Source organism: Oryza sativa, chromosome 2 (assembly GCF_034140825.1).
Source record: "Oryza sativa Japonica Group chromosome 2, ASM3414082v1".
NCBI classification, from domain to species: domain Eukaryota; kingdom Viridiplantae; phylum Streptophyta; class Magnoliopsida; order Poales; family Poaceae; genus Oryza; species Oryza sativa.
Window position 1 is genome coordinate 10,768,054 of NC_089036.1, and position 13,338 is coordinate 10,781,391.

At 44.3% G+C, this 13,338-nt stretch overlaps 1 protein-coding gene across 1 annotated transcript; it reads left to right on the forward strand.

Annotated features, from left to right (window-relative positions):
- The first annotated feature begins 359 nt into the window (after positions 1–359).
- On the forward strand, positions 360–8,049 carry LOC4329037 (putative elongation factor TypA-like SVR3, chloroplastic). Its single transcript, XM_015771915.3, has 14 exons — positions 360–742; positions 1,513–1,622; positions 1,836–2,039; positions 2,345–2,521; positions 2,604–2,756; positions 3,480–3,569; positions 3,884–4,018; positions 4,114–4,230; positions 4,826–4,977; positions 5,061–5,145; positions 5,542–5,636; positions 6,156–6,321; positions 6,404–6,599; positions 7,607–8,049. Exons 1-14 carry the CDS (start codon positions 421–423, stop codon positions 7,738–7,740), a joined length of 2,136 nt encoding a protein of 711 aa, XP_015627401.2. The 5' UTR covers positions 360–420; the 3' UTR covers positions 7,741–8,049.
- The last annotated feature ends 5,289 nt before the right edge of the window (positions 8,050–13,338 follow it).

Consider the following 13,338-nt stretch of genomic DNA (forward strand, 5'->3'; position numbering starts at 1 on the left):
TACACCGCACCGTGAATGCCCTAACGACACCTCCCTCCCATGCAACCGATGCTTCTTGGCATACATAATTTAGCAGGATGGTAGTTGAAATTTATTATATGGAATATCTCATTGGAAGTAATTGTTTTTCTACTGGCTAGATCATCTTTAGCATGGAAGATAACACACAACCTCACATAAAAAACCGAAAACTCGAAAAACGGGAGGCACACGCACGAGTACAAAGAGGAGTTCGAAATTGTGACCGTGTGTGTTCACTTCACAGGGCGCAGTAATTTTTCTTCGACCGCGACTCGACGAACAAACGGACGCCACAGGATAATTTTCAAAAAAAAGGAATATCCCCACCCATTTCCACCATCGGGCCACCGGTTTGCCGGCGGCCGACGTGGCCGGCCTCGCAGCGGCACAGCCGCACCCATGGCCGTTATCCCCCAAGCCCCCACCGCCACACCCCCGCCCTACAAACTCACCTCCACCCCCACCCCTCACCCACTCGCCGCGGCACACCCTCCCACCCCCACCTCCGCCTCCGCCTCCGCAGCCATGCAGATGCAGGCGGCCACCACCACCACCGCCGCGCGCCGCCTCGCGCCGAAGCCGCAGCCGCAGGCCAACCGGTGCCGCCCCTCGAGCGTCTCCGTCGTCGCGGCGGGGAGGTCCCGGAGGAGGAGCGCGCGCTCCTCCCTCAGGGCCTCCGCCTCCCTCGACCAGGAGGTCAAGGAGCGCGCCTCCCCCGCCGGTGAGCGCTAAACACTCTCATGACTGCAAACCTCGCTTGCTTGATCAGCGGAGGGGGGTTTGTGCGCTTCGGAGGTAGGGCTAGGCTTAGCGCTGGATTTTTGGTGCCGCCATGGTTGGGTTGCTGATTAGTATCGTGAGGTGAGGTGAAGTGCTGTGGTTCGCTTTGAGTGGGGTTGGTTGGGGCACTATGCCCATTGACGCGAGTTTTGCTACGGCCTCGCTGATCAAGTGCAATGAGCACAGAATGTGTATGCTGGTGCTTGGTAGAGGTTGCCCCTCCTTTTTTTTTTTTGGTCCTGGAATGAGTTAGCAATCTGTAAGTGGTATATATAATTGGGTGCAATCTGATTCTCGCTGTTTAGAATTGGGTGGCTGCAGCTGCATAGGATGACATAGTTGACATTTCGAGTATAGCAATTGTGGCTTCACAAGCTGAGTAGCTCCTTAGTTGTAACTGCTAACAAATAGATGGAGGGTTCAAGGTCTCAAACACTTCATGGAATGTATTTTGTGATTTGCTGGCTACTCTTGCATATTTAATCGTTGAAGTTTGTTGAATGTGTTTATTGTGTGAAAGCTACCTTGCCTACATTTTAGTTTCACAAATACACTATATCTTCCTTCCACATTATATGTGCACTGGCTTGACCTAGTGCCATCAGAACGACTGGTATTTTTCATGCATTTATCTATCTATACATATCAGCTTCCTGTCTTTTCTGTTATATGATGCTAATCTATGTACCATCTTTTCACTGAATTATTCAGCTGGGAAGAGTGGTCAAGCAACTAGAAGAGATGTGAGGAATATAGCAATTGTTGCTCATGTCGATCATGGAAAGACAACTCTGGTGGATTCAATGTTAAGGCAAGCCAAGGTACATTCTAGAAGCTTCTTGTTCCATTCTGAGATTAATTTCAAAATTTTAATGCTAAGGAAAGCTTTACTCTGTAGGGAAGAATATGTACTTCATGAAAACACCTTAGAACGAACGACAAACTATTTGTGAAAATTATTTCTGTTCAACCACAAGGTTGTGCTGAAAATCAATAGTGCATTTACCATTTCTGTTGCTGTTTAAATTATGCAGGTTTTCCGAGACAATCAAGTTGTACAGGAAAGAATAATGGACTCAAATGATCTGGAGAGGGAAAGGGGAATCACTATACTTAGCAAAAACACTTCGATAACTTATAAGGGTACTAAAATCAACATCATCGATACTCCTGGACATTCAGATTTCGGTGGGGAGGTGGAACGCGTTCTCAACATGGTGGAAGGAGTTCTCCTAGTGGTACTAGCTACTGTTGCGGTTAAATGTTATATAAGAAGATTGGCTTACTTCTTATTTGATGCTTAAAACATATTCTATTGGCTTCTTTTGCGCTTCATTGTTCAATAAGTGTTTTGATGCCATCACATCTTGACATGCCTTATGTCTATCAAAAATTGTAACACACTGCATATAGGGTACTGATTCCATGTTCTGCTGCATGCTACACAAGTTCCTATGGAACTGATTTTTCAAACAGTGTTCTAATGTGAATTGAGAAAACGAGCTAAAATCATTCTATTAACATAATCCTCTATGCTTCGTAGGTTGATTCTGTAGAGGGACCTATGCCACAGACAAGATTTGTTCTGAAGAAAGCTCTAGAATTCGGACATGCTGTTGTAGTGGTTGTAAACAAGATTGACAGACCTACTGCTCGTCCTGAGTTTGTGGTGAATTCAACATTTGAGCTATTTATCGAATTAAATGCAACTGATGAACAGGTAAATAGTTTTGTCCATACTTTTGTTCATTGATTTGTTCTCTTCCTATTCCTTATGTTCTTGTTTTGCTGCAATATGTCAGTGTGATTTTCAAACAGTCTATGCAAGTGGTATTAAAGGGAAGGCTGGGTTATCTCCAGAAAATTTGGGTGACGATCTTGGACCCCTTTTTGAGGCAATCCTTAGATGCATACCAGAGCCACGTATTGAGAAAGACGGTGCACTGCAATTGCTTGTGAGTAATAAACTTGGGGATTATATTGTCATGTACTTAACTTGTGGCTATGACTTTGCATAATACTTTATATGCAGCCATCGTGATTGTTTTCTTGGATGCATCTGTAATTTCGGATTTTCTCTCAAAATGGCAACTTACACACTGTATCACTACATTTTTTTCTTCTGTTTGTTTCTTACTGTTATTTTCAACTATGGTAAAGCTTGAACTTTGGGATGCTTAACTCCATACAGTTGGGAGTAATTACTCCCAAGATGCTGAAAGCCATGCCATGGATACTAGGTTATGTAATTATAGTTGGAAATGACTGAAATCTGATAGCTAACTAGCCAAGATCAGCAATCAGTATCTTGTGTACTTGGACAGCTAAGGAAACTCCTACATGATTAATATTCACCGATCAATTTGCAATAACTGCCACATTCGTAAATGAACATATGTTCAAATTTCTAAGATTATTTTCCATGCAAAGTTACATCAACTAGTGTTGAAGTCTAGACACTTACCAGGCACATAATATGAGTACGTTAGCTATTTTGTTCTTCTCTACATCACTTTATTGTTTGTTAGAAAGTTTGATTTGTCTTCTTGTGAGCAAATTTCTGCGGAGCTGCCTTTCTGACTTTGACAAATCTATTTTTCTGATAATAGATTATCAGAACTTCTCTTTCATTATTTGTAGTCCTGTGTACTAATTCCACAATGCTGACTGATGTATAGGTGTCTAATACTGAATATGATGAACATAAAGGACGGATAGCGATTGGGCGACTGCATGCAGGAGAACTGCAGCGAGGCATGGAAGTGAAGGTACAAATTTGTTCTTTTTGTGCATGTAGTGCAAATGCCAATATTCCAACAAAGATTAAAAAGAACAACAGGGTAGCATCAAAGATATGTGCAACCTTTCCAAAATTTAGATTTAAATCTCTCATACTCTTTGCATGAGCAACCATTGCAGTCTTGGTTAATGGTTCACTTTTGAAGTTTCTTTAGATTTGATCTTTTTTTCAAATTACATCTAGGCACATCTGTCACCTTTTTTTTGTTTGCAAGACAAAGGGAAAAAATATCTTTTCTTATGACAGCAATATAGCTTCTACTGATTTCAAGATATTTTGCAGGTTTGTACACCAGATGATGCTTGTAGAATTAGCAAAATAAGTGAGCTTTTCGTTTATCAGAACTTCAGCCGAGTTCCAGTTGATAATGTTAGTGCTGGTGACATTTGTGCAGTATGTGGAATCAATGATATCATGGTTGGTGTTTTTTAACAATTTATTCAAGCTTTCTGGTTTACATTTATCTTAAGAGCACGATAATTATAAAATCTGTTATTCTTTGAACTCTGCAGATTGGGGAAACCATAGCAGATAAAGTTTCTGGAACACCCTTGCCCACCATCAAAATAGAGGAACCGACAGTCAGAATGTCTTTTTCCATCAACACTTCACCTTTTGTCGGTAAAGAGGTATGGATAAACTCCATTGTATCTCTACTGTCTAGCAGTCTAGCATGGCCTGCTTGAAAAAGAGAGTTGAAAAATGCCTAAGCTAGATGTTGATATAATGCTTTGAATTCAAATGATAAAAAAAATCGATGTCTAAATTGCAACTATGTGGTCATTCCAAGTTGTTAGACTAAATATTATTTTATTTTGACAATTGAAATGATCTGCCATTGCTGGATGCTTAGAAAGTATCAAATCATGATTGTAGTTCACAGAATGCAGATTTTGCTCTATTGTGCTTTAAAGTGGCATGAAGTGAATGCTGTCAAATTGGAGTCAAATTAAAGTGCCACAAAGTGAATGCTGTCTCAAAAAAAAGTGAATGCTGTCAAATTATATTCAAATCTCTTTTGTCAAATTGAACTTGTTTAATCTAAAATCGATTGAATGTCTTGCCTTCTTGCAAGTTATTTAAATTAAGATTATCCATAGTGGCACTTTTCCACCACATTTGCTGTAATGGTACCAATGCCATGTTTGTAAATATAATGTTGCTAGTTTTCTTCCTTTTCTGGAATGCTGAAATATTTGTCCGTTCTCACTGGATTTATCACAGGGGAAATATGTCACAAGCCGTAATCTCCGTGATAGGTTATATCGTGAGCTTGAAAGGAACTTAGCTATGAAAGTAGAAGACGGGGAAACTGCTGATACATTTCTTGTTAGTGGCAGAGGCACACTGCACCTCACTATATTGATAGAAAACATGTAAGCATTTATTATCATATTCAGTGATTCCAGAATGACATGTACTTCTGGCATTTTCTTGAAAGAACCTCAATTGCTAACAGGCGGAGAGAAGGATTTGAGTTTATGATTGGACCTCCAAAGGTCATTAACAAGACAGTTGATGGAAAGCTGCAAGAGCCTTATGAGGTATGTTTCTTTTAATGCCAGTATTCACTTGTATATTTCACCAAGTAGCAAGGTGCCTGCATGTTGCAATTGCAACGAGATCTTGAAGGACGGGCCGAATGTTCCCCTCCATGCTTCAGCGTAGTTCACGTTTAGTTTTTTCTGTTTCGGTTTTTCTTGGTGAGCAGTTTTCAGGTGCATGATGCATCCACCGGTTTATTTTAGATGGAGTTTTTTTTTTGTTGCACTAGTGGGGATGGTAGGGATCGTCGAACGGACAAAACTCCCCTTTAGAATAGTAGAGATTTCTCAACAAATATTGTCTTTGGCACTAGTATTGCTATTGATTTTACTATCCTACAACTCCTAATCCCTCAGTTTTCATGTAACCAACTTATTCTTGCTACTGTGTTCCAGATAGCTGCTGTGGAAGTTCCAGAGGAATATATGGGTTCAGTTGTTGAGCTTTTGGGGAAAAGGCGTGGACAAATGGTTGACATGCAACCTAGTGGGTTCGTACCACACTCTAATTCCTTCATATGCTTGCAAGTTATGTTGGAACTTTTTTTTGGAGGAGAGTTATGTTGGAACTTTTTAATACTATCTTCGCAAAAAAGTATAAATTTCCTATTGAATTAATCAAGCAACCAACAAACACCATATTGAAGTTAGAGTGTAAAAGTTTATGCATCGAGTCTGTCTCATTACTCTGAGAACTGCATGACTTTCCTCAACATTTTATACAAGAGTGTACTAAGCTGTCGTGTCTCGGAGTAACTTCTGACCCTCTTATATCAATTAAATGCAAGAACAATTGTTGGGAGTGGTTTATGTATTTTCAGATGGTGGTTGAGATTGAATTTTTGGATGGATTATTTGTATGGTTTGAAGCAAATATCTTACTCTATGAAGAAATCATGCAGTAATGGATGTAATGAATACAATATGGCTTTGAAAATTTTCTGTTGCATAATGCTTATTCCTGAGATAGAGGAGTTGTTGCCATAACAAGTGTCATTTTCAAATGGCAGGCCAGAGGGAACAACATTACTAAAATACAAGATTCCTACTAGAGGCCTCATTGGACTCAGGAATGCAGTTTTGACAGCATCTAGGGGCACAGCAATACTCAACACAATTTTTGACAGCTATGGCCCATGGGCTGGAGATCTTAGTTCACGTGATCAAGGCTCCTTGGTACACATTACTTTCAAGTTTCAAGCAACAAGTTTTTTTTCTTCCGTTTTCATCAACATCTAAATTGGATAACATGGTATAGGTTGCATTTGAGGATGGAAGTACTACATCGTATGCACTTCTTAATGCTCAAGAAAGAGGTATACTATTTGTGAGTCCAGGACAGGATGTTTACAAGGGCCAAATAGTTGGTATCCATCAGCGACCAGGTGATTTAGCAATTAATGTGTGCAAGAAAAAGGCTGCAACAAATGTCCGCTCCAACAAGGAAACTACAGGTAAAATTTTCATCTGCAACCACTATTCGTTACTGCGATTATATTATTTGGTAGAAATATCTTTTTATTGAAGAAAATTAGGTACTGGTTGTTTTCTCTTGTGAATAGCTGTTCAACTAAACCATAGCTAGCTTGGTCCAACTCACATAATCCATGCCTTTCTTGAAACCTACAGTTGATATCTCCAAAAAGTTCCTAGGTTGGGGTTCCTGATAAGTAAACCCTTGCATCTTGAGGCTGGGCAGGTCTGGCTGGAGGGGCTTTAGTGCTTTACTGCCTATTGACCTGATTGATGCAACCAAAACATCATAAACAGGCTCTACTTTCCCTGAGTGAGTTCGAAGCCATGTAAGCAAAACTGTAACCCATGTATGCACAGGCTCGTGGCAGCGCAGGGGTGGAGCCAGCCTTGGGCCAAGGCCTGGGCCAGCCAAGCCTAGCATGTTTCGGCCCATACTGGGCTTAGCATGGTGAAATTTAATTTGAGCCTATTGAACTTAAGGCCTAGGCTCTGGGCCATAGCCCAGGTGAGCCGATCTGGTTCCACCTCTGTGGAATCATATTCCCGTGAATAGAGTCCAACAAACACTAGTATTAGTGCATTACATTACCACTGCGATCACAGTCACCATTTTCTTCATGCCTTCTGACTTGGGCTCTCGGAACAGCCTAAATATTGACATGCTTCTCCCTTATCCCATTGGATAAGCTGCCTTCGTTCACCTTTGAATTCACAGAAATCCTTCTATGCATTGCTTCTTGCTAGCAATCCTCTTGCACCTGTGATCTGCCTGACCAAAGCTTAGGAGGCAACATGGGAAGCAAGCAGAGGAGCCCTGTGCTCTGTACTCCATGCTGTTAACCTATATCTTCCTGGGCCTTTCCACATCTGTGAGCCTGCCTAGCTGGCTTTCCATTGATTTGTTACATAAGTTTCACATCAACTGTCAAACTCCCAACTTTTGATAGAAAGACGATTAATTTCCATCCGTTTTGGTATGCTGCAGTGGTTCTCGATGAAGCGTTAAGCTACAGTCTGGACGACTGCATAGAGTTTATTCAAGAAGATGAGCTAGTGGAGGTTACTCCTGCAAGCATCCGCATGTGCAAGAACCCGAAAGTTTCGAAGAAAAACCGATAATGCAGTGGAGGTTACTCAAGCATCCTGCAATTTTTTGGAGCTGCTTTGCTTTGCAAGAGCAGACTCAGATATAAGATTACTCAATTTTGCAATGATTATAAGTTGCCAAATTATTATCTGGATTCCTCATTGGACAGAGAAGCTTTGGGTAGTATTCTAGGCTGCAGATACATATTCTTTCACAGCGATATCAGCTGTGTTACATGTTTGTAGGCCACATAGATACCATATATACAAGATTCATGCAACTATACTCCTTGCAATGATCTTTACAACCAATTAATGGATTACATATATTACTTTACTGAATGCTCTTGTGTACAATTTGACATTGTCAAACTAATAAAGAATTCTCTACTCTTCTGATTGCAGAGTTCTAACCTATATACTTACGAGCTCAGCTACAACAGATCAGAGCTCAGTTAAAACATGGCGAGAGCCAGCGGTTTCAGACGCCGCCGTTCATCAGTAATTTAATTACAACAACTAAAGCATAAACTAATTCATGGCAGCTGCTGCTTTGATTCCTTGTCAGCAACCTTGCCCCTGCTTCGGCAACAAACAATGTTGATCTTCATGGATTGCAGCCTCTTCCCCCTCCAGAGCTATGGAGATTGATTTGCGACCAAACCAGCCATGATATTCTGCATCTCGACCTCATCGAAGCCATCGAGGAGGCCATCCGGCAGCAGCTGCTCCTGACCAAGAAACTGCTGAGACGACAACGACGTCGTCGTCTCCGAGGGTTCTTGCCACGATGTGAGATCTCCATGGAAGTAGTGCTGCTGCTGCTGTTGCTAGTCGTAGCAGGCGAAAGCGAATTCTGCTTCTTGGTTGCTCTGCTGCTGCTGTTCAGGCATGATGTAGCACTGGCTTTCCTCGCAGTACGCGTATTCTTGGTCGCCCTGCTGCTGTGAGATCTCGCCAAAGCCGTCGAGGAGGAGGCCATCAGGCAGCAGCTGTTCCTGACCAAGAAACTGCTGTGATGACGAGGACGACGACGTCACAAAGGGTTCTTGCCACGATGTGAGATCTCCATGTAAGTATTGCTGCTGCTGCTGCTGCTGCTGCTCGTCGTAGCAGGCGAAAGCGTATTCTGCTTCTTGATTGCTCTGTTGCTGCTGCTGCTGCTGCTCGTCGTAGCAGACGAAAGCATATTCTGCTTCTTGGTTGCTCAGCTCCTGCTGCTCCGGCAAGATGTAGCACTGGCTTTGCTCGCTGTAAGCGTATTCTTGGTCGCTCAGCTGCTGCTGCTCCGGCAAGATGTAGCACTGGCTTTGTTCGCTGTAAGCGTATTCTTGGTTGCTCAGCTGCTGCTGCTCCGGCACAATGTAGCACTGGCTTTGCTCGCCGTAAGCAAATTCTTGGTTGCTCTGCGTCATCTGCTCCAACGCCGGCAAGAACTGTTGGTAGTTGCTCTGCTCCTCCGCCGGCAAGAACTGATGGCTGCTCTGCTCCTCCGCCGGCAAGAACTGATGGCTGCTCTGCTCCTCCGCCGGCATGAAGAACTGTTGGTTGCTCTGCTCCTCTGCCGGCAAGAATAACTGATGGCTGCTCTGCTCCTCCGCCGGCACGAAGAACTGTTGGTTGCTCTGCTCCGCCGCCGCCTCCGGGAAGTATTCCTGGTTGCTCATCTGCTGCTCCGGGACGAAGCACTGCTGCTGGATTTGGTCGGTGTAAGCAGCGTATTCTTGCTCCTCTTGATTGCTCTGCTCGGATTCCGGAGGAGGTGCTGCAGCGGCGGCGGCGGGGGGGACGGCGTCGTCGAGGACGAGGACGTAGCCGTCGGGGACGCGCTTGCGGTTCTGGCCGTGGCCGGTGAAGGCGATGTGGGTGGCCCGGTGGGAGGCGGCGACGGCGGAGCCGGCGGGTGGGGAGACGATGTACTCGTGCATCACCCACCCGGTGCTGCCGCTCCGGCGATCGTCGCGGTGGAAGTTGAGGCTGAAATTCTCCCACAGGAACGCCTCGCCGCCGGGGGCCACCACCACCTCACCTTTCCCCTCCGACCTCTGCTTCACCCACTTGCCGCCGCCGGCGACGGAGCGCACCTGCCGGGCCCCATCGCCGGCACCCATCGGGGCGACGAAGTAGGCCTCGTCCTCGTCGCCGCGGCCGTGGCGGTCGAGGAGGATCCACGGCGGCAGCGGCAGGCCCCCCAGGTGGTCGTCCTCCACGAAGACGAGGCCGCGGACGGGGAGCTCGCCGTCGATCAGGTACGGCAGGAGGAAGAGCTCCACGAGCATCTGGTCGCTCGGATTGAACTTGAACCCCGGCGAGAGACCCTGCGACCTCGCCGCCGCCGCCATGGGGCTCCTTTCTTGATCGCTCGCAGCTCGCTCGCTCGCTCGCCCTCGCGATTAGCCCTAGCTAGGGTTTTTGGGAGAGAGGCGGTGGCCGGTGGGATTTAGTTTGCGGGCAGGAAGGATGTGTTTGAGAAGGCGGGGGCCCGGTGTCGGTGTCTATATAAACGCGCTCGCGGGCTGCGGGATTGGGTCTCCGAGTCCGATTCGGCCTTGCTGTATGTTTAGGGCCGTTACTGGGCAGGGAGGGATTGGGCCAAATACACGGGGAACGGCACATATGCGAAGGTGTTTTCTTACGACGAGAGAATTCCTAAGACTGCTGGAATTATACTCCCTCCGCTCTATAGGACGTGCACGTATTTTAAAATTTAATTTTTATAATATTTAATCAATAATTAGTATAATATAAATTTTATTTTATTTTCTGAAAATAATATCATTGATATTTCAATTTAGTTTTATATGGTTATAATTTTATATAGAAGTTATTTTGGAGATCGTGCTAAGTTTGACCGTGCCTATATTATGGCATAGAGAGAGTACCACTGAATATGTATAAAGGATATTTTTGTCTATTCTTATCTCGTGATTTATAGTCTAAGGCTGTGTTTAGTTTCTTGGCCAAAATATTTTTTGAAGTATATAGACACACATTTAAAGTATTAAACGTAGACTAATAACAAAACAAATTATAGATTCCGCTTGTAAACTATGAGATGAATTTATTAAGCCTAATTAATCCGTCATTAACAAATGTTTACTGTAGCATCACATTATCAAATCATGGCGTAATTATGCTCGAAAGATTCGTCTCGCAATTTACATGCAAACTGTGCAATTGGTTTTTTTCGTCCACATTTAATGCTTCATGTATGTGTCAAAACATTCGATGCGATGTTTTTGGCAAAAAAAAAAATCTAAACACGGCCTAAGACGAACGATCGATGTGCTTATTTTCATGTAAGCAACTATATTGCCATTTTTGTTAACTGTGTTGTAATATTTGAGGATGAAGGAGGTTTTGTATGAATAGGATTGATGCTTTCACTACTACTCTCCATCCCATAATATAAGGGATTTTGACTTTTTCTTGTACTGTTTAACCACTCGTCTTATTAAAAAATTTTGTGCAAATATAAAAAACGAAAAGTTGTGCTTAAGTACTTTAGATAATAAATTAAGTCACAAATAAAATAAATAATAATTTTAATTTTTTTAAATAAGACGAATGGTTAAACAGTACAAGGAAAAAATCAAAATCTATTATATTATAGGACGGAGGGAGTATATCGATACCCTTTATCAGTACCAGTTGGACAAAACCCAACCCTGATAAGTTTTGCTACTCTTTGACTCGCATGCTCCCAATTAGTACCGAAATATATGGCATATCCATGAGACCCACATCAATATCGATTCATTAAAACAATTAGGGCCGTTTTGGATTGAAGCCAAAACGTGACCTTATCAAAATTTTAGTAACTTTAATAGTAAATATGCTAGTTTGGATTGAAGCCAAACAATTGGTAGTGTCCACGCTCAATTTGGCTACATTCTAAAATCTTCTTCACTCTCATACTAAATTTTGGTTTTATATTGGTATTAAACCAAACATAGACTAGCTAACTTTGCCCTACCAAAAAATTGGTAGTGCCAAAATTTGCCTAGATTTTGGTACTACTAATTAATTGGTATGGTAGAGAACCAAATAGGCCCTAAACAACACTGATAACATCAGTGCCGGTACTTCTAAACTCTAAGCCGACGTGATTTCAGTTTTTTAAAAAACGAGAACAGCCCAAGCCTTATCCCTCGATCTCTTCGCTCTCTTTCTCTTCTATTCCCCATTCTCTGCTCTCTCGCTCTCTACTATTCGTCCGACCTCTCACTCTTCGTTTAGGCGGCTGACGGGCAATGGCCAACCTCACAAACACCTACGTTGATATCGCGGGCTCCGGTGGCTAGCCTGTCAAGTGTTGCAGATGCGGCTGACCTCACAGGTATCAATGGCCAGGCTTGCGGGCACCACGGCAATGGCTAGCCTCGCGGGCACCGACGGTAGCGGCCTTCCCCTTGGTGGTGAGGCCTAGGAGCCCACTAAAGGTTGCCTCCCCATTGGGTTGCCATATCCGGCCACTTGGAGGCTAAGGGCCACCGTATCCGCATACCTCCGGCCTCCCTGCCTTGCATCCCTCTATCGCCAACACCTCCTCGACGTCCCTTCCCTCTGCTTGGTTGTTGCTCACTACATGCGATGGGGTTGAAGGCACCTCCCCCCGGGCTTCGAGGACTACACTACTACAAAATGGGTTTACATTGACACCTAAAATGGATTTTTGTTGGCGGCCGGCGGCATCGCCAGTAACCGAAGGTCAGTGCAAATACAAACTTTTCATTGGCGGGTGCCTATCTGCATATGAAATCCATTCTTTACCGGCAACATCTTGATGGCTGCCAGTAAAAAAGAAACTTCACTCACAGAGAGATTGAGCTGACCGCCTGTGATAAGGATTTTCAGGGAAAAGAATTGCACAAAAAATATACAAATTCATGCCCCCATCTCCAAAATCTACCTTAGAAACCCAAATCCACATTCTTAAAAAAAAAACCCCCCCTAAAATCCACAATCCCAAATCACAGAAGTCATCGTTGTCGCAACGCCTATCGTCGTTGCCGAGGTCCAAATCCACCTCTCCCAACCCTGCAACAGAGGATGAGGCCGAGGCGCATGCCTCATCCACCATCGCTAACTGCCCCTTTGCGGCAGGCTATCAAGCCCCAGGCACGCGTCTCCTCAACCGCCGTCACCGCCTAGATCCTGAGCCCATCGACGGTGGATCCACCACTCCTGAGATTGGTAATGACGGATCCGACACTCCTGAGCTTGGTAGCGATGGATCCGCCTCTCCCAACCTCATTGAAGGAAGATTTGCCTCACCCAAGCTTGTTCGCAACTCTCGCCACAGTAGCTGTTGCCGTCCCGACCTCACTGCAGTAACCGTCATTGTCACCGAGCCATCCTCCGCTAGATCTAGTGGTGGTCGTTAGCCCTCTTTGTTGCTACCGCCGCTGGTGGCCTCCTCCCCTCCGACCAGATCTAGGAGAGGGATGGGAGTGGGGAAGCCGACACCGCTGCTCACTCTGCTACTGCCACTGCTAGCGGCCTTGATCCCCTTTAGCCAGATCTAGGAGAGGAAAGGGACGCAACTAAGCCGGATCGGCCTCAAATCTGTGTCCACGACAAATTTGTGCAAATCCAACTGGTGGAGTTGCAGCCAACTCGGAGTGAATC